Source organism: Dermochelys coriacea, chromosome 2 (genome assembly GCF_009764565.3).
Source record: "Dermochelys coriacea isolate rDerCor1 chromosome 2, rDerCor1.pri.v4, whole genome shotgun sequence".
NCBI lineage: Eukaryota > Metazoa > Chordata > Testudines > Dermochelyidae > Dermochelys > Dermochelys coriacea.
In genome coordinates, this window is record NC_050069.1 from 193464489 (window position 1) to 193485953 (window position 21465).

The window sequence follows — 21465 nt, forward strand, 5'->3', positions numbered from 1 at the left end:
GAATCCAATAAACATGACCTCTTGAAAGGTGACCCTTCCACTCCCCTTCTCTCTTGTAAGCTATATTTACTTTGTATAGAAGAAAGAAATGACTTAACTAGAGGTGGATAAAGACAACGAAGGTCAGGTACTAGCTGCAAAATTGAACACACCTGATCAGCATTGCAACATGAGCAAGCTTTGCCCTTTGTAGGAATCCATCCTGTGATCAAGGACAGGAGAAGAACTGTTGTATGGGGGACTGGCTGTCCCTGTCCCTCTCTGGCCGTGCTGTCACACAGACACCTGCATCACATCTCACTACACTATGACACAAAACGGTGCCCTACAAAACCTGCCATGGTCAGGTTCAGTAAACTAAGGGTATGTCTACACTGCGATAAAAGACCCGTGGGCACAGTCATGTCTGGCCTGGATCAGCTGACTCAGGCTCCGGGGGCTCAGGCTGCAGGGCTATAAAATTGCAGTGTAAACATTCAGGCTCAGGTGGTGCCCTGCGACCCCAAGTCAGCTGACCTGGGCCAGCCCCAGGTCTTTTACTGCAATGTAGACATACCCTAAAGGGGCCTGGGTTTCCATCCTGTAGTTGCTAGTGTTCCGACTGTTAGTGTTGAGGGACCATTAGGATAAAAGGTGCTGTAATGTAACAATTATCTCTTGTGCTGTTCTGAACTGATACATACCCCAAGTGAGTCACAATTTTGTACTTCGAGAGCTCATCATATAGTACTCTTACTCCATGATCTGTGATTTGATTAACACTCAGCCTAAAAGAAGAAAGAAGGGAATCGATGGCTGATTAGTCAGATTATGAAGGGATCACCAGCCACAGGTTATTCTATGTCCTCCTCTTCATGGATTGCTGGAGATCTACACATTTTCCTCTGACATTTTAACAGAGCATCAGACCTTAATATATTAAGGTCATTAACAGAAATGTTAATTCAGTTTTTAAAACTTTCACTTTAAAAAAATAGAGCTTCCACCTAATGCTCTGTATGCTGTACACAGAATTAAAAACAAAAACATTCAGTAGATCAACAGACCACAGATAGCTCCCCGTTTTCCCACAGGTTATTATAATTACAGGAGATGTTCAACTTGGCATCCCCACAACAATACCTATCCCAGCAAGATGCAGCTCCTCAGCGGGCCACCGGTCATCTCACCATCCCTCCCCATACTCAGTGAAAGGCTAGAAAACAGGCAAGTAGAGAAGCATGTTCTGAAAGCCATGACATATATGCTCTAGTGAACTGTGGTCAAAACACAGAATTTCCATCCCATAGGAAATTTAGAAATTTCTTTTTTGCCCTGAATTGTGACAAAAAGTCAAAACACTGAATTTTTTCATGAAACAAAATACTCCAAAATATTTTGTTTCAGAAAAATCAGAACATTTTATTTTAAACTTTTTTTATATATTATAATTTATAATACAAAAGTTGAAGGGATAAAGATGAATTGTTTTGACCTTATCAAAATGAATAGTTTAGAAGTTTTTCTGTTAAACGTAATCAAAATCGACATGTTTCTGTGAAACATTTTGATTTCAAGAAATCCGCATTTTCTGACTGATCCGCTGGAAAATTTTTGACCAGTGCCATTCCTGAAGCAAGCTCCAATGCCAAGGATTTATCTACACAGCTGCACACCCTAGGGGTGTGAATTGTAGAGCACACTAACAGGTTGTGCTGTAACTGCCCCATGCAGATCCTGCTGGCATGAATTAAAAGATGATGAGAATCAGGTAGCTTTCATGCTAACAGGGTCTGCATGGGGCAGTTACAGCACAACCTGTTTGCATGCTATGCAATTCACAACCCCGCACTGTGGTGCCATGCAGACAAGCCTTGAGAACACCCTGCTGCCAAACCACTTCTACTTTTTCCAGGAGATTGGTAGCTTGCTCACTTTGAGATGCATTGATTGGTAGAGGGAATCTGGCTCAATTTCTACAGATCAGAGGAGTCTGCTTCTTTTCAAATTACTCACTGTGAAATTAGATTTGGGTTGTTACAAATGTCAATTCCTGTAGGACAGAAAATAACAAATGGAAATGATAGTCCTCATGCCAGGATGAGCCATATTAACACAAAAGGCACACTGCTCTGATCAGCAGTTGCACTGAATGGCAGATTCCTCCCACTGCCATATTTTAAAGCCAGGACAGGCTCTAGCAAATTTTCATGTAAGGGAAGTACTACCAGCAAGTACTTCTCCTTCCCTGCTCCCCCCACCCCACCTCCTGTGCTTTCTTCACAGAACCTGGCCCACTTTCAAGACATAATCTGAGATGGACCCAAATCAAGACCACAGACCTAAACACCCCAAAGTTCTGGTGACATTTTTTGCAATCTGGGTTCAAAATTCACACAGCTGGTCCCTATTGCTATCCTACCTTACACACACACATACACACACACACACACACACAAAAAGATCTGAAATCGGCAAACTCTGGAACGTTCAAAATTCTGATCCAAATTTTCATGGCTTTGGAGCGGAGCAGCTCCGGAGCAGTGGAGCTGCAGGTTTTTGCCTGGAGCTGGAGCAAAGCCAGAGCACAGCTCCAAAGCCCTGCAAATTTTGCTGCTTGGAGCTGCCTCCTCTTAAGATACTGAGGTGATCGTTCTGAAACAAGGCTTTAAAAGCCGAACACAGTTTATTTCCAGGAGCACTTGGTGCCTTTAGCTCTCTCAAGCTTTAAAGAGTTTCTGTAAGTTTAATGCTTATATTGTGTAATAAATCGAAGATAAACAGTCACCTGGCACAACATCCTACCTGATCACTGCAAGCTTGTTAAAACAAGGTTGAAGTTGCTTTACTCCATAGTCATTGATATTATTGTTGTCTAGATCCAGACCCAGATGCTTCTGAAAGTGCTGCATCACAAAGGAAATGGCGCTGCAGTCCGCTGAATACGCATTGCAATAGTTGAGTTTGAGGTAGTTGGCCCTCGTGCCCCTGACAGTCAGCTTGGCTAATTTTTCACTTTGAGTCTCATAAATGCACCTCAGCATCCAAACAAAATTGGGCATGATCTGAATCTGTTTATAACCCTTAAGTCTTGCCCGCATCAGGCTCTGCACTTGAAATTTCATGCTTTCTAAGAGATATGTGATGAGCGCATTTCTTTTCCTCTTAATGGCTGCAGGTGAAACTAAATGTCTGATGAGCTTCTCCTTGTCTTTGGAAAGCAGACCACAGAGGAAAAGATTGGTGAAGTGAAAATGTTCTTTATTTTGGAAAGGATCTTCTCCTATAGGGCATTTGCGCAACCAGGAAATAGGAAGACAAGTAGAGTGAGCAGTCTCAGTGGAAGAGCACTCTGCGAAAAACTTCAGTAACTCCTTTGTACCCAATTTCTCTTCAGTAACTAGGAACAAAGCTGTGAAAAAAGACTGCAGGGTCAAGTGCAAGAACTCACAGGAGGACTGGTCTCCATAGCCACCACAGTCATGAACCGTCCTGAGGAATCCCAGGTGTAAATCCTGCTCTGACATGTTCAAGGATGTGACTTCCTCCTGGTCAAAGATAAAGTGAGACTTTTCCATCCCCATGTGTGCTATTGTACCCAAAGAGAACAGAGTTTCCTTTTTCGACCTGAATGTCTCCACTTGGCTCCTGGTGTTCTTCTTCAGCAAATTTGTTTTCAGAGTTCGGTTCAAGTAAACTTCAGTCATGAGCAAAAAAACATCTGTGAGTGTAACTGAGTAGTTTGGAAGCTCATGACTGTCGAACATGGAACGGAGGAGTTCAAAGCATTTAAAGATAATCCAACAAAACAAAGGCACCGAACACAAACTGCAGAGACTGGGGTTTGCTTCCAGTTGGTTAGACATCAATACCCGATACTCCTCATCTCTGAAGAAATTCTTAGTGTACTCCTTCAGGTTACTGCTGGAAAACCCTCGGAGCAGTACTTTCTTCCTAATGATGTTTTGATGGATCTCAGTTCCTGTCCTTGCTGTCAGGACTTTCCTGGATCCCTTAAGAACCTTTCCGCTGAGAAGATTCACCAACAGGGCAAGAGGGTGGGTAGGTTCATTGGGTGAGCAGATCTCGGGGATACTGCTCAGGTCAAAGTCGGAATGGATCTCATCAAAACCATCAAACGTGAAGAGGGCTGTATGAGGGAAGTGCAGGATGTGGTTGAATACCTCCTCGGGGTCCTGATCTGGGTAACAGTTGTATTTGAACAGGAGATCCTTCAAACAGATGGCTTCATTCTCCTTAAAACAGCTAAACATCCTGCACCTGAACCGGAAGAAAAATTTGGCACCTACATCCAATTCGCCTCTGGCCCAAAGATTTTGCATCTTTTGTAGCAAAATGGATTTTCCAATACCTGCATCACCAAAGACGTAGATCGTCTCTCCATCTTCGTTAATTAACCCAATTCTATCATCAAACAGATCTTCTAAGCGGCTCACCTTGCCTAGGCTCTCATTGGTATAACTGACCAGCTCGATAAGACTAGCAGCATAGGTTTCCTCCAGAAGCATTTCCTCCTTCTGAGCATACGACATAACAAACTTTGTGTCTCGTGCCAATTCATATTTGAGTTTCTGACGGTACCTGCTGACTAAAGAGAGAATTAATTATTAAAAGAGATTGAATCTAACATAAGGACTACAGTATATAAAGTCTTGCCATGCTTAGGAACTAAGGAGGAATGACTGGTTATATACAAGCACTTATGCCTGTGGTTCTTAGGTATATAAGAGTTTCAGGCTACAGCTAACTCCTTCCTACCTTTTATCAAATACATACTGTCTTGAAGTTGCCTCTCTAGAAACGGAGGGAAATGGTGAGACTTTTGATATTATACAGTTTCTAGAGAGGCAACATCAGGACCCTCAGAGAGGCTCTTTGGGTTTTTTCAATGACAAGTAGTGTTTCTCTGGAGGAGAAACAACTTGTAATAGTGAACTTTTTTTTTCTTCTTTGCATGTGTTCAGCACAAATCTGAGAGGCAATAGCAAAGCTCCTGTCAGGATAAGAAAGATAATTTCTGCTTAGCAACATTTTCCAACTGTATGCTTTATTTTCTGGATAGTCATGAATTGGCTAACAGGTTTGTATGTGATTTCTCAGTTCAAAGTAACAAACTAAGAACAGTTATTTTTACAGCATCAGGTACTTTCTACATGCCAAGTTAAAAGATTAGGACGATTACAAAGATCTGATTGCTAGCTGTTCCTGAGTGCCTTTAGAATTCCTGGCTCACAATGCTTTCCCCAGTCTTGACCTGGTGTAATTACATTTTACAGGCTCAAGAGGGCTGTTTTGCCAGTGCTTTGATGGGATGCTGCCTAGGACATGGTGCTGGTGATTCAGTTGGAAACACACTTCCCATGCAGACAGTACTGACCCAGTGGCACAGCACTGTATTAGGGGGCACTGTGTTGCTTGATGCTGCCATCTTTTGGATGAGGCCTAAAGACCCCACTGTCCTTTCTTCAAAGGTCAGGATGTCCAAGCCATAGACAATTTAAATGGTTACACTCTTCCCTCTAAGTTTCCCTGACAGTTTCAGTTAAATGATTTGTTCTTAGAGCTGCAGGGTTAGAAGGGACTGCAAGGGTCATCTAGTCTAACCCCCTGCCAAGATGCAGCTTTTGTTGTGTCTAAACCAGGCAAGACAGATGGCAACCCAGCCTCCTTTTGAAAACCTCCAGTGAAGGAGCTTCCACAACCTCCCGAGGCAGTCTGTTCCATTGTCCTACTGTTTTTGCAGTTAGGAAGTTTTTCCTGAGATTTAAAATAAATCTGCTATGCTGTAATTTGAACCCATTGCCTCTTGCCCTGCCCTCAACGGCAAGAAAGAACAAATTTTCTCCATCTTTTTTATGGCAGCCTTTCAAGTATTTGAAGACTGCTATCATGTCCTCCCTTAGTCTCCTCTTTTCCAAACTAAACATACCCAGACCCTTCACCCTTTGCTCATATGTCTTGAGTTCCATCCCCTTGAGCATCTTTGTCACTCATTGCTCCTTGCCTATTTGTTAGTTTGTTAATAATCATCATCATCATCCCAGGCTCTAGGCACCTCAACAGATTAAAAAGAAATGTATAGAATAATAAAAATCATAACCATTGGGCAATGTTCCTGTGTTTTCATTGCAAAGGAGTTTACACTTCAGAAGGGGGCGTTAAGAGTCTTGTATTTATACAATCTGGAAAATGCTTTGGGATCCTTTGAGATGAAGGGCTGTATAAAAATGTGATATTTTAACTTTAATAATATAACTAAAAATCTACTGTCACTTTGCCAAAGATAATCACAGAGCAGATATTTTGTGCTATGTGTTAAAGACTAATCAATTCTAGTGCTGATCTGAGACTGTGATGCAACACTATTGGATATATAAAAACAACCAAAAAAAGTGCTTGAGGTTTAGAAAAATAAAAGCTACATATACAAAATATACATATTTAATTAAATCCTCATGACTGTATTCCAATATTGTGGCTGGGCTGCTGTCAGGCTATACTTAATGTTAAGATATTTCAGCTAGCAGCTGAGTGTTTACATATTCGTTTTCTTTGGCTGCTTTTGCACAAACCCTACAGAGTGCATGTGTTTCTTATTATTTAATGCACAATAGAGATGATCCTAGATACACAGCTCACTGTGTTCTTATCACACTATTACGTGGTTAGAACCTCTTATCTATAAGGGTAATTCAGGAGTCATGGTGGCATACTACTCAAGCTCCACCTACAATCCCAGGACGTTTTTGCAAAAACAACTGAAAGTGAAATAGTTAATGCTGATGCTTAAACTGCTGTCATTAGGTTACATGGTTAAAATGAAAGCTCCAGTTCACCTGAAAATGCTGATCTGATGTTGTGATACTCCGTACCCCAAAGCAACACCCCTCCACCCCATATTTATCATGGTGATAGGATTATCATAGGTTTTGTACAAAGTATGCCTTGTGAGATATCATTTTAAAAGTCTTGATCTGTTGAATATTAATATCCTGTTGGACTGTATGTGCTATCACTGTATGTGAAGTTATGAAGTTTTGCTATGTGTGTATTACTGAAATACGTTGTAAGATTGGAAACACCTACAACCAGTCTTTCAGGTACAACAATGGAGCAGTCAGACGCTGATGATGGCCCATTAAGGGGAATCCACACTCATCAGGACTACACCAAGAACTGTATACAGCGGAGACATCCCAGAGAAAGCACATAGACAACGGAGACTGCTTGACTCACATCATAGCAAAAGATCTTTCCAACAAGCTGGAAGTGACATCAGTACTTGGCCTCTCTCCTCCCACAACTCAACATCAGGAAACAAATCTGAAGAACAAAGACTTTGAACAGGGAAGGTGGTCCCAGGCTGAAAAGAGGAATCCCAGCCTGTGTATGAGAGAACTCTCTCATTAGGGTGAGACACTGCTTGATTCAAATCCTATCTATCTTATAGAACTCAGATTGTGATTCTACTTTTATTTCTTAGGTGACCAACTTTGATCTCAGGTTTCAGAGTAGCAGCCGTGTTAGTCTGTATTCGCAAAAAGAAAAGGAGTACCGGTGGCACCTTAGAGACTAACAAATTTATTAGAGCATAAGCTTTCGTGAGCTGATGAAGTGAGCTGTAGCTCACGAAAGCTTATGCTCTAATAAATTTGTTAGTCTCTAAGGTGCCACCGGTACTCCTTTTCTTCTTTCAACTTTGATCTGTACACTCACTATTCATAATCACTTAAAATCTATCTTTCTGTAATTAATAAATCTGTTTTATATTCTATCTGAAACAGTGTGTTTTGGATGAAGCACTTGGGAAATTTGCTCAGTAAAAAGAGCTGGTGCATATCCTCTCCACATTGAGGAAAGGGCAGACTGGGTAATAAACTCACACTGGCCAGGCTTCTAACAAGGGCAAGACAGTACAGCTCTGGGATCCTAGGCTGGGGAGCTGTGGGGAATTGGCTAGAGCCTCTCTATTGTTAGTTCATGAGTGGCTGGCGAAAGCATTCATGTAACTCAGCTGGGTGTGTCCCTGCCTGTGGATAGCTGTATACATGCAGGACCTGGAGAGGTTTGCAGCTTGTCACAGCATCACAGTGTAAGAGGGAATCCAGGTTGGTGGGACAGAGGGCTCAGCGGTATCCCAGTTCCAGGCTGCACTGCAGGGAACCTGTCACAGACGTACCACAGTGTAGCTGTTTCATCTGACTCCCTGGTAAGCTTTTTGAAATTTTTCCTTTTTCCCCCATCCTGGATTCAGTAAGGTAGCTCTCTCATTATTTTGTTTTAAGTATCTTTTTTTTTAAAGTTGCCCGTAGCTGATCACTAAAACCAAATACTTTTAGAGTGAATTAATTTCAAATATTTAAATGGGAGTGGTACACATGACTGTACTGCTTGCAGCGCTATGCGGGGAGGACTAAGGTGACTTTAATCCATCTGTATGCCCTCATGATTCTGCCATGCTTTGGGGTTTAAAATGGCCTTCAGCATAATTTACTTAGATAATAGAGGGGTTGTTCTAAGTTCCAGAAGCCTGTCTCAGCATCATGCAGGATCCCCATAGTGCTGCTTTCTAGATGCCCTGCCCCCTATATACCTTTGTAAAGAGGCCTCTATAAGGAAGCCTACAGCTGCCCTACACAATGCATTCACCATGGTATTTTCCCTAGCTGGCACTCCGGTTTTTACAGATCCTGTATGTTGCCACAGACAATTGTAGGGCGGATACAAATCTCACCCCATATTACTCAGGCTGAAAACAAGAACCACAATGTAGGATTTATCCCTGGTTACATATTTTTAAAGCTTGATTTCTGAGGCTGGGAAAATCAGGACAAATAGTGAGGCTAATCAATAGACGAAATTAATCCGGTTAATATTAACACACATTTCTCTGGAGACATGTTTTCTACGGAGAATTGACTTGCATATTGGCTCTTACACCTCTTCCTACCTGGATCTGTATTTACAACAGGTTTATTTTGAATATTCTGTGAAGGGTGGAAATCTATTTCATCCAGCCAAGGTTGTAGTTCATAATAAGCATCAGAGACCTCTTGCAGGATGTAGATGAAATATTCTGAAACTTCTTCTCCTTTGCTTTGAACCAGGTCCAGAATTTTACGAACCTGAGGAAATAACACGTAGAATGTTAGCGATACATAGGATTGTGAATCAGTTACATTTATGAAATGCTTTGAGATGCTTCAGGATTGGAAATGGAACCCCAATCAAAGCCTAGAGTCTACTTTCCCAAGCTGGGATGTCAGAATCTGGATCTGAACCTGAACTATCCCAAAGTTCAGTGTGTTTGGACTGAGTGTTTGGATTCTGGCATTACAAAGAGGCTGGATCTGCAACTCTGGTTTGGATCAGAGGTTTTAGTTTGGGCTCATCACTACAGCTACTGTATGTAGATAGACCAGCTATAAAGATAAGGAACACAGTGCTCCATAGTGTAGAATGCAAAGGAAATTCCTGGTCTGGGTGGTCACCACAGTCACGCAGGAGATTTCAAATCTTGCCCTTATTAAATGAAACCAGAGGACTGAATTTTGACCTCCAGGCCTGGTCCTCTGATTTCTGAGGCTAAATTGCATTATTTAATTTTATATCAGAATCTAGCCTGAATAGCAGTGTGGACAGCAGAATGTCTCTCTGGACTTGAATGCAGAAGCAAACAAGGACTCTTCCTTCTTTAAGCATAGCAGTTTAACCCTGCAAGGTCACCTCTCCCTGCCCATGCTATGGGGGATTGGGTGGGGAGTGAGAGACAGGGTGTGTGTGCATGCAATGCTGTATGCCCCTCTCATTCAGCAGCCATAGGAGAGTTAATGTTCACACTTACTAGCAAAAAAGTTTGACTCCAGCTACTAGATGGAAAGGGTTAGGTTTGGTGGGTAGATCTAGAGGGCCAGGGCTAGTTTGATTTTTGTAAAACCAGCATTTGACAACCTTAGTGCAAATGTTTCTAGAGAGTATAGCCTTTGTTCTAAGGATATTTCTCCACGGACTGGATTCCATTCCTGCTAGTCACAAGCTCAAATTTCTTCAGTAGGCAAAAGACTTCCAAATTCCTTCATCTCTGAGGCAACTTTTCTCTGGCCTCTCATGAGCTAGAGAATCCACAATGCAGGATAGAATACACCAGAGCACAGCAAAAGGAAGATTTTTAGATATTAAAAGACCTTCACCCAAATCCTCTGGTCTGGAAATCTGCACCTTCTAGTTCAGGATCTGCAAAAGTGGGGCAACTCTCTTATGGCAGAACATCTATAAAACCTACTTGTAGCCAGCAAACATTCCTCAGACAGGTTTCAGAGTAGCAGCCGTGTTAGTCTGTATTCGCAAAAAGAAAAGGAGTACTTGTGGCACCTTAGAGACTAACAAATTTATTAGAGCATAAGCTTTCGTGAGGTGAGCTGTAGCTCACGAAAGCTTATGCTCTAATAAATTTGTTAGTCTCTAAGGTGCCACAAGTACTCCTTTTCTTTATTCCTCAGACAATCAGTTTTTTCCTTCCACCTCAGATATTCAATAAGAAAACTGTAAATAGGAGATATTCCATGTGAACAAAGCTTACAGTTGCAAATTGTTTCAATTCAAAAAGAAAAGGAACAAAGAATGGAGCCCTGGTAAACATAAATGTGGGTGGTCGCATCAGGAAACAACCCCAGGGGCTGCATTAGCCTCTTCCACAGAGACCCCTCGATAGTGGGGATTCTCCTTTAAGGAAAATCCTGGTGAAGTGGGGCGTAAGAGGGAGCCATGGGGAAGGAGTTCCTGATAGTTTAGCCCAATGGAACTGCACTGTCAGGAATTGCTATGGACACAGAGAGGTAATGGATGCATGGGGCCTCCATGCAGACAGGCCGGGCCTCTTGTAGATGCCCATGAACACCACAGGGTCTAGGTATGGTCCTGCAGCTCATTCTCCGGGGTCAAACCCTGCTCCCCTGACAAATAATATGGAGCAGGTGAGGTGGGGGGACTCTCACTGAATCCTTCCCTCCAAGCTGCCTCCTGTGGGTTTTTCAATCCCTGAGTTTTCAGTCACTTCTGGCCCCTTCTACAGGATTCTCTGTGGGAGATCAGGCCCAAAAACTGAACTTCACCTTGGTCCTGTGAAGTACACGTTGCCTCTGCTGAGAGCTCCCCTCTGTAAATGACTGACTGTTTTATTACTATATTATACTACTGAACAAAAAAAGAACCCAAGATGATCAGACAATGCACCACCGTTCAACTCCCAGCTTTGGCTAGCTACACAGAGTAAGCACTACAGTTACAATGTCCATTGCCCAACAAGAGTTATTACCCTAGGGAAATCTGCACATTGATGAAGCCCAGGATTCTGCATCTTTTGTCGTTCACTCCCCTCTAGCTGTGACACACATCTGAAGCCTCTAAAGCTGCATAACTGGTTCATAAGGGAAGTCAGAGTCAGGTATTATATTAAATCACTATAACAGGAAAAAATGCCTAGAACATTTTCTCTTGTGGAAGAATTGGAAACCCAAGCAATTTTTGCTAATATTTGCTCCTGGAGACAGAGATCTAAAACCAAAATGTGTCAGGATATCAAGGTTTTTCTCAATTTCATGACGGAGGATACAGAATGCATTTAGATCTTTAAAGAGAAGAGTATGTGTAGAAAAAATTACTACAATTTTAAAATGAACCCTTTCCCCCCTTTAAACTAGGACCAATTTATGATCCCTCCTAAGTCACAGTGAAATAAACTCTGTGTCCCTCTTAAGTATTTTGCAGGGTAACAATGCTCCAAAGAGTACAGGTGTGCAATTAAAAAGGTGCTCATATCACAGATTTTTTTTGTAAATTTATGTCCTTAGAGCTTTTCTTATAACTGCAAACAAACAGGTTTACAGAGATTACTTGCCAGGGCATGAGGACACAATCTACCTCCCACTAAAATCAGCAGAAAGGCTACCATTGACTTCAGTGGGAGTTGGCTCAAATCCTAAATGAATACTGGGTCTTGATGGTAAAGCGAACAAAATCAGAGTTGGACCAACACTGAGTGCTTTTGAAAGTCCATCCCATAGGGTTTGCTTTTGTAGTTTGACAATCAAGTCCTCGGTTTGTTGGTAACTAGGTAGTCTAGCTACCCCATTCCCACCCCCCCTGCTGTCAACTGCTCAAATACACCAATGATTTTCAACCCTATATAATGGTCTTGATACATTCATTTATTTTCCATGTGAATCCATTGCTTGCCAAAGGTGCTTGACTGGCAGCCTTGCTGCCTGGTGTTCTCTGGTTATCCAGAGAGCAAAGATAGAAACTGTGTAAACTTCCTTAGATTGCCTCTGAAATGACCCTCCTCGTTGGCAGGGTCACCTCTAGGTGTGAGAGAATTGTTCAGTCACCCTACCCATTCAATAGCCTCTGTGCTGAGCCTACCCTCTAGAGTGCCAACTAGTGGCAGTGATACTTGAGATGGGAACTCAGCCCAGTGTGTATCAAACACAATAGAAGTCTAAAAGATAGTTGAGCTAAAGTTACCAGATACACTTCAACTTATGGGGTTTTACATGGCTAATAAAAAGTTCAAGCTGTCTAGTGAAATAAGGATATACCTTGTCGGCTTGAATAGGAAACTGTGCGGCAATCTCTGCATCTTCAGTAGAGAAGTATTCATTCTTGATCAAGTTGTCAATCAAACACTGGGTATTTCGGATTTTGCTGACTAAAAGTTCTCGATGTATTTTCAGCAAGTTAAGGAAAGATGGAGGACTTGATCCAGAGGGTACTTGCTGGATAATCTTTGTATTAGCACAAGACTGACCTTCCATTGTTAAGATAGCAAGAGGCTGCTCCTTCTAACGTTATCTTTGAGCGACTGGAGATTTGCAGCGTGGAATCGGCATGGTGTTTAATTCAAGTGAAACAAAGATTGTTCTTCACACTATTGGACCTGTGCAGATAACAGTATGGAATATCTATTAAAAGAACATTCAACTGTAGAGACTTAGTCCTCAAATACCAATCAAACAAAACATTTCCAGTCTTTCAAGAATGCAGTTGCTAATCTCATCTTCCAAGAACACTGGCTTCCTACCCCAGCACCTAAACTCACACTGCTCTTGGCAAAGGGTTACCAAAGGGTCAAGACTAACAAAAGCACACACAGTACTCTATAATAAAGAGTGTAGTGTATTCTGTCTTGCGCTGCATTGCTGTCAGTTTTATTTGCTGTCCTTTGGTAGAATATCTGATATTATCTTTTTATGCTTCAGTGAATAAGACAGGGCATCTGTCCTAAAGTCTTTGGGAAGGAAAGAAAGGAAACAAAGTGATATTGCATCATAATGTAGTAATTCTTACAGATCAGGTCAGTTCTCTTTTACTACAAAAAGTTAAGAATCTGTTTAAAATTTTGCCTACAGACAAGGCCTTGTGAACCTGTGACAGCTTCAGATGCATTAAAAATGGGGGGAGATGGCATCTGGGTAGATTTAGGAGGCAACTTGGGGTGGGAAGATCACAGTGTTGGATGTTTCTGCAAAAGCAATCAGCAGTGAAACAATAATGTTGATAATTAAATTTTTCCTGTAGGTTTCAGAATTAACACCCAATTGAGATGCCAGAGGCAGATCACGCCTCTTAGAACTATTGTTTCACACTGTGCTCAGACTCAGGGAAATATCACTGCATTGGTTTAGACTTGGTTCATTTTTTCAAAGTTACCTCTGAAACCATATAGGTTAACAACACAGTAGCTTAGATCCCGGATTACAATGTTATGATCAGGGGTGACTGAAGTAGCTGTGCAATCAGAGAATACATACAAGATCCCACCTATAAGGATCAACAAAAACTGAGGACCTCTAATTGAGCACATCACCATCACCGCAAATCCCAAAGGGACATAGCCAGGAGTGGCAGAAACTTCCTAAAAGGGAGTGGCGCCCACCAGAGCCCAATCCCGGGCCCTGCTCCCGTGCTGCCTCTCCCCACCCCCGCAGACCTCATCCCCTGCTCGCTCATCTCCACACTCTCCCTGCCATTGCTCGCCCTTATGGCAGGTAAAAAGTGGGAGGGCATAGCCCCCCTCTTCTGGTTCCCTTGACGTAGCCTCTTTTTATAGATCAAGCACCACCCAGAGCTGTCTCTAGCTAGGTCTTTAAGATGGTCTGGCTGGATATTCAGTTTATGTCTGTTACTGGCGATCTTATCACTTCAATGAAGCATTTGGCTACCATGTGATCGCTGGCTGTGAAGCAGCATTCCTTGGTACATATACTTTGTAATTCATTGGTCTGCCATCCTAACAATATGTCCGTACCAAGAAATCTGCCAAAACCAAACCAGTGCTGGAGGAGGCTGATCATCTGATTTTAATTCTCGTCCCTTTCTCAGCCCCTCCCACCTTTTCTTCATACCTCTCTATCCCTTCCCCACCTACCAGCCCAGTTCCACATGACACCAACTGGAAGATGAGAGAATTGAGAGAGAAAACCCATACGTGTATATGTCCATCTCCCAACATGGACCATATTCTGTATGGAAGTGGGCACATGCAGAAATTATGCAGTCTCTCTCCTCTCCTGAGCCCTTTTCTTTTCCTTTAAAACAAAACAACAGTTTTTCTGTATTTCTTCTCCCCTTTCTATTGTAAACTGTGCAGCTTTTCTCTAGAATGAATAGTTACTCATTATAGATTTTCTTTTCTTTAAAAGAAGGTCACTTATGCCTGAAAATGTTCTACCCATTATTGTTACAAGCAGCACTTAAATTTATTAGAACTGAAAGAGATTAAAGAAAATTATATGGCTCCCTGTTGTTTTGTTTTGCTCATGTGACAGCAATTGTGTATACTCACTCAGTTGATAAGTTTCCATGAGCATTTCTGTGATTCTTTCATGGGAAACAGGAAAAGAAAAAAAAACAGACAACCCACAATAGGAAAAATATGGTTCCATTGTAAGCTCTTTGGAGCAAGGATTGTCATTTTAGTTTGTGTTTGTACAGCCTAGCACAACGGAGTCCTTGGTTCATGCCTGGGGCTCCAAGGCACTACAGCAATACAAAATAATAATAATACAATATTACAACAAAAATGACCTAGGAATTCAGGGGTGGGTATAGTTCCTTAGAAGAGTTACAGATGTTTTTATAGACCATATTTTATGATGATAGTGTCTCTTTAAAGAAAGCTTGCAAAAGCTTTAGAATGAAGTGGTGTTTGAAAAATGGTTTAGTCATCAAGGTTCATATTATTACACAATGAGATTCTTCTGACACAGAGAAATGGCAACGTGGTTTCCAGGAAGCCAAATGAGTCAGGAACCAGCCAGCCCAGCTGCAGGGGTAACATGAATGGTGTAATGAAGATGGTTTTATTTAATAGACACAGATCACTTACTTGTGGCAGAAAATGTTAGTCAGGCTGTTTAGGTGTCATTACATTCAGTTAAAGGAATGTGCAACATTTAGAACTTGTCTAGGCTAGGGATTTGCCCCAGTTTTAGCCATTAATGACCAATCACTATTGCAGCTGCACTTGTGCAAAGCAATATTGTCCCATTCTCAGCGGGTGTAAATTGGTGAGGTGCATATTGGGGGACAGTGGAACTATGCAAATTTACACCAGCTGCAAATCTGGCTCTTAGTGTAGATAGGCAAAGTCTCTACAAACTGCACTAGTGCAAATTACGGCTTATCCCAGTTTCAAGCAAGGATAAGCTGCATTGGTGCATACTGCAGCTTCTAGTGCGGATACGTAAAGTGCTGAGAGTCTGCACAGGTGTCTGGTTGCTACGAATGAAATACCCAGAGTGGATAAGGCCTTATTTATAGCTGGAAAGGGAAAGAGGGTGAGAAGGGTGTGGAAAGCTTTTCTGCATTGTAAATGCCTTGGGGAATTATATCCACTTTGAAGCAGCTACACTGGCTTTCTTGAAGAGAAGCGAGGGAGATGTTTTCTACTGTTACTACTATTAGAAATCTGAAAGTGTTCACAAAAATCTCACTGGAATTGCTGCATCAAGGTTTCACCCAACATTTTCCACCTTGGACCTGTAGGGCATACTTCAGGAATGCAATTCAAGTTCAATTTGCAAATTCTCAAAAGGTATTTAGAATGGGTCTGATCGTGATCTTGTAAGAAGTCTGGTTCTCAGCTAGTAAATTAAATGTAGGTTCAGTGCTTGTACCAAAATAGTAATTACATATATTTTATTATATTACTATTTAAGTTCAAGAAACTGCAATTAATTACAAACCAGTTTTGTCAGTTCTCTGATGGATACAATAGCTGATATTTGATATTCAAAAAATACAATTATGTAGTCACAGCCCTTGGTTAAATAAGAGCAGTTCATTCCTGTTTCCCAGAGGTATCTTTAAGCCTCATAGCCATACATATTGACTGAGGAAATGTCACTAGCTTATCCAGATGAAAAGGGCCTCTGACCGCCATCAGTGTAAGACAACAAGGACATAGAACATTAATGCACGGAGCCTGGCAGATTTAATGCGTGCTGTGATCTACAGTTCTGACTTTCCCTTAAGCCACATTGGCTATAGCAATGAGACCAAGATTTGTATTCTTTAACAGGCCTTTTCTTAGCACACAATTCTCTTATCTGGGTTAGTGATCACATTGTGGATCCAGCTAACCATGGATGGGGCAATGGATTAGCCAGTGTCTGCACAAATTTCAAATCGATAGCTTCATTACTTGGCTGATTATGTGCAAACTCTTCTCACAAAGATTTAGGGGTGGGTCTGATGCTGAATGATATTAATCATGGAATATGAATTATGACTCGCTCCAGGCCTAGTTAGCCATATAAACATTCTATGAATATGACAATTGGATGTAACTTGGGTTAGTCTCTAAGGTGCCACAAGTACTCCTTTTCTTGTTGCTGAAGGAATCAGGAGCAGTACTGACAACCTCAAAGGTTAAAAAAACTCAGACATCAAAACATCATGAGATTGGTCCCAGAATCATAAGGCATTTTAAAAAGAGGTTATGCTGGGTCCTTTGAACTTCGCCTGCCCACTCCAGCACATGCGCTACAACAAGTGCTGCCCACTCTCCCAAGTTAGTAGAGTAATGTGATTTTATGTCCCACTGCAGCTCTTTCACCTCCACATCTGCTCATTCCCCTGCTCAGCAACAAATTCTGCTCTCAATCCCAAATCAATCCTGTGCCCACATCTGCCCCAAGCCCCTAAATCAGTTCTGGCCCCCCAGCTCCACCTCTGCTCCTCCTGCAACTGCTGGGGTTTTTCAACCCAAGTCTCAGGCCCGGGGTGCCTGCAGCAGGATCCCTCTTCTCCCCCTTTCCAGGCTGGGTGCTGCAAGGAGGAAGAGGGGAGGAGTGGGACTGAGAAGAGCCATCCCATTATTCACAGGAGGTGGGGGAGCCTGAGTTTCCCTGACTAATGAAAAAATTATGAGTTGGCAACACTGATTAGTCCTGATGTGTCCAGTGGTGAGGCTAACCCTGAAAGAATGCAGGTGCTGGGTTTTCTGGAAAGCAGGTATCAGTCTAATTAAACAGTAAAAATGAATGTCTTCAACTACCACAATAAACTGGTCAAATGTCACATCAGGACAAGGTTTAGAAAAACACCTTAACTTATTGCTTCTTGGAATAGCTAATAGGTATTGCAGAGCATTGTATTAGCGTAATGAACCTTCCAGTCCTATTCGTAAACTAAAGTAGCTAAACAATCTTACTAAAACAGACCATATAATGTTACTAAAACAGAATCCTCAAAATGTGATAATGCCCCAAAGGCCCCAATCAGAATTGGAAACCCATTGTGGCAGTTGCTATACATGCAAAAAGAAAAGGAGTACTTGTGGCACCTTGGAGACTAACAAATTAAGTCACTGTTCAGAAGAGCCTGCAATTAGAAACTAGGTAGTACAATTCTTGCTAACCTAATCTCCTTTATTCACCCATTGCTTAAACCCCAAAGCTAGTATGGGGACATCATCGTACCTATACACTTGTCTGCAAGTCCATGGGCCACTTCTTTAGAAGGAACAGTATCTGACACAGTTGATCTACCATTACGTCTTTTGAGATGTGTCTTACTTTGTCTTGTATTGTTATGAAGTATTGTGTGTTTGTCATTACAAACTTGCAATATTCATTTTATTATTAATTAAATTTACACACACACTACATTTAAAGGTGATGTGTGAGTCTTTTTACAAATTAGAAATAGGTGCTGAAGGAATCCACTTGCTACGTTCAGAGGTGCATCCATCTCAGCCACTCCAGTTGCTGGCTCCAGATCCAATGCAATTCTCCAGCATGTGGAATTCTGCTGGAAAAGTTTGGAGGTACAAAGCAATGGCAGGTATTTTAGTATATTGAATAGCTTTAAAAATTTTTTGAAGTCAAGAAATGTTTTAGTTAACTCATATAGCCTTATGACAGGGTTAATGAATACAAACAATCCTCACGGGATCTCTGAACCTCAGGATTGTTTTGTGACCGGTAGTGGCTATTTTATTGTAAGACATCACTCAGTTGATATGCAAGTGGAACTCCTCCTCGAACAACACTACCACCACAGCCTGCAAGTACAACTAACGTGTGTTTCTCTGATAAGTAGATGAACACATCAGTATGGACTAACTAAAACAGAGATACATATATACATAGATCTGAGTAGCCTAAACGCTCAGAAAGGAGGAGGTAGAATTGATAACCAAGACAAAGAGCAGGATTTTATCAAGGATGGAGAAGAAAGGGTGGATTTTAGAACTGTTATTGGACTTAAACTTTCCACTCGCTTACAAAGCCACAAACCCGGGTAACAAAGTGACAGAGGGGCAAGGATATGGGTAAAAAATACAGTATGTTTGATTTCAGACATACAGAGCTTGAGGTGGGATAAAAACATCTGAAAGAAGATAACCAGAGACAGACAGAGATGTGGGACTGCACAGGTTACCAAAAAGATGGAGATGGAGAGAGAGATTTGAGAGCCTTGGGTGTAGATATGACACATGTGTAGCCTCATAACCATGGAACAGCCATGAGGATTGTGGAGGAGGGGAAGATGGAATAACTGACTGCAGAGGCTATTAGTTTGAGGACAGCAGTTTCAGTGGATTGAACAGGGCAAAAGCCAGAATGCATGAGCTCAAAAAACTGGAGGAGGAGCAATCAAGGGAGAAGACTGCTCATCCAAGGAGTTTAAAAGCAAAGGAGAGAAGGGAATTAGAACAATAGGCTGGTGGAAGGGATCTGTAGGACGGGGAAACAATAGCAACGCTGGAAACAGAGGGAAAGGAGCATGAATTGCTGGGGATAATGAAAGATGGGAGGGGACTGGGGCAAGAGAGAAATGAAAGGGGAACATGGGTCAAGGGGGACGTGCTGTATAATCACTGAGATGGAGTCACACAAGGATGAGTAAGATGGATGCCATTTTGATGTAATCAGTCTGCTGATTACAACAGCTCTTTAAAACGGTCAGCTTTGTGCAGCCAAAAAATATTGGCTCTGCTTTCTACTGTTCACATCCTCTTTTTTCTCAAAGTGTTTCCCTCAAATCTCATCACAACTGCTGCTCATGCCTGCCATTCCTTTGCCTGGTGATGCAAGAAGCTCACCTAATCTGGTAGTGAAGAATATTGTGGTTCATCAATGCTGTAAATACTTATTGCCAAAGAATCTTATTGGAGCTTCTTAACTTGCATGCAACACGGAAAGGGGTGAAGGCTGCAATAAGAGCATGAAAAGTATTTAATCCATTAAATTTGGTTTCTGATTAAACTGGTTATTCACAGGCAGAGAGTATACAAGATGGGGAAGCAAAACCAGTCTGAACAGCAGGTTTTCCCTTGGTCACTTAGTTTTTAAAGTAAAGGAAAAACTAATTTAGGACTGAGATGGTTTCTCTTTAAAGAATTAAACCAAATGAAAAATCCAACCCATATTAGTTCTGTTCTGATTGTCCAAAACAAACCGCTCCTACTGACTCTCTGAAAACAACAACTATGACCCATCACTAGCTGAACAAGTTGCTAGGAGTCAGAAGACTTATTTATCTTAGGCTTTTCCATAGCACCTTTCATTCAGGAAAGCATGCCTAATTAGGACATTAACTTAAGCACATGTTTAAAAAGTAAAGTCCCACTGAGGTCATGGGACGAGCACATGCTTAAAGATACATTTAGAAATGAGATGTAAATGTTTAGAAATTGCACATGGCAAATTCATAGTATATGATATTTTCTTATGTTTTTAAACATACTGTACTGTTGATTTCTAGATTGCATACCTGTAACCAGTCTATAAATATCTGGCATTCCATACACAGATGTATTTGAGTGATTAGATGTTCTGTTAATTACATACAGGGACTGATTCCTCACTCCTAGCATAGGCAAAACTTCTGTGCAAGTCAATAGGGCTTTTGGTTTAGTTAGGCATACAGGATTGGGCCCATAGTATGTTTATACCATAATTTCATAGTGTAACACTTACAAGCGCACATAGTCCATGATGTATTTATTTCAGTTTAAATATATGGTTTTGTTTTTTTCCCTTTAAAACCAAGTAAACAGTAGCAAAAAATCTATTAATGCATCACTATGGTTGTGTTTAAATTATGAAGAGTCAAGCTGTTCATGTAGTTATAGTTCCCCACAACAAATAAAGTTCTGCCTTCCTGCACAGCTACATTTAGGCATACTGTACTTTAACAGCATTTAGATTGTCTTTTGTATTCAGAATATTCACTACTACTTAAGAGGCAAGGGGAATGACAAATGGTGCATAATGTGTGCTTTCTCTTCCATCTTCCCCAAAGAAATAAGATGTACTGGGCAGTGAAAGCAGGAGTAACATTTAACAACTTGTCTTTTACTCAATCCACCAAAAGCTTCCCTTCAGAATTATATAGTATGTATACACACAAATTCCAGATTTAAAAAGTTTGTCACCATCACCACTGGAATTTTGCACCACCTCCACCCCACGGGAAGAGAAGAGAGAGTATCACCTCTGTTAATACTTCAAAGCCCCACCAACAGACGAGAACCCTGGATTATTCTCAAATCTGTTTTACAACAGCCCAACGTACAATACTATCCTTAGCGCTCATATAGCATTTTCCATCCATAGATTTCAATGCACTTTGTGATAAGCATCATTTACACCCCACCCCATTTTACAGACGGGGATCTGAGGCAAAGAGAGGTGAAGTAACTGCCCATGGTCACATAGCAAGACAGAAGCAGAGCCAGGAATAACACTCAGGTCTCAGAACCCTTAGCACTTAGGCCCTGATCCAGGAAAGCACTTAAGAACTTGCAAAAATTCCTCCCTATTCAGCACAACATGTCAATGGCTATTGTCCACTATTGAGGATTAAGTCTACGGAGAATTTTAAAACTAATTTTTTAATTACCCCAATGCCAAGAAAGACCGACAGAAAAAGCAGTAGCATTTGCAGACATTTTTA

The 21465-nt window shown here is 41.5% G+C and overlaps 1 protein-coding gene across 8 annotated transcripts in view; it reads right to left on the reverse strand.

The window, feature by feature from the left end:
* NOD1 (nucleotide binding oligomerization domain containing 1) overlaps window positions 1-21465 on the reverse strand; it is a 49526-nt gene that overhangs the window by 17206 nt on the left and 10855 nt on the right. For 5 of the 8 annotated variants that reach the window (XR_006279288.1, XR_006279289.1, XM_038392704.2 and 2 more), the window contains exons 2-5: window positions 12597-12934; window positions 8951-9125; window positions 2785-4588; window positions 684-767 (exon numbers count right to left, since the gene is read on the reverse strand). Coding sequence is in view for 6 of the 8 variants with exons in the window: in XM_038392704.2 (XP_038248632.1) it covers window positions 684-767; window positions 2785-4588; window positions 8951-9125; window positions 12597-12812 (2279 nt within the window). In the remaining 2 variants the exon portion in view is untranslated. Of the gene's footprint in view, window positions 1-683; window positions 768-2784; window positions 4589-8950; window positions 9126-12596; window positions 12935-14485; window positions 14506-17230; window positions 17337-21465 lie in introns of those variants that run through there. The other 3 variants (XM_043508961.1, XM_043508963.1, XM_043508965.1) reach the window with 3 other exon arrangements.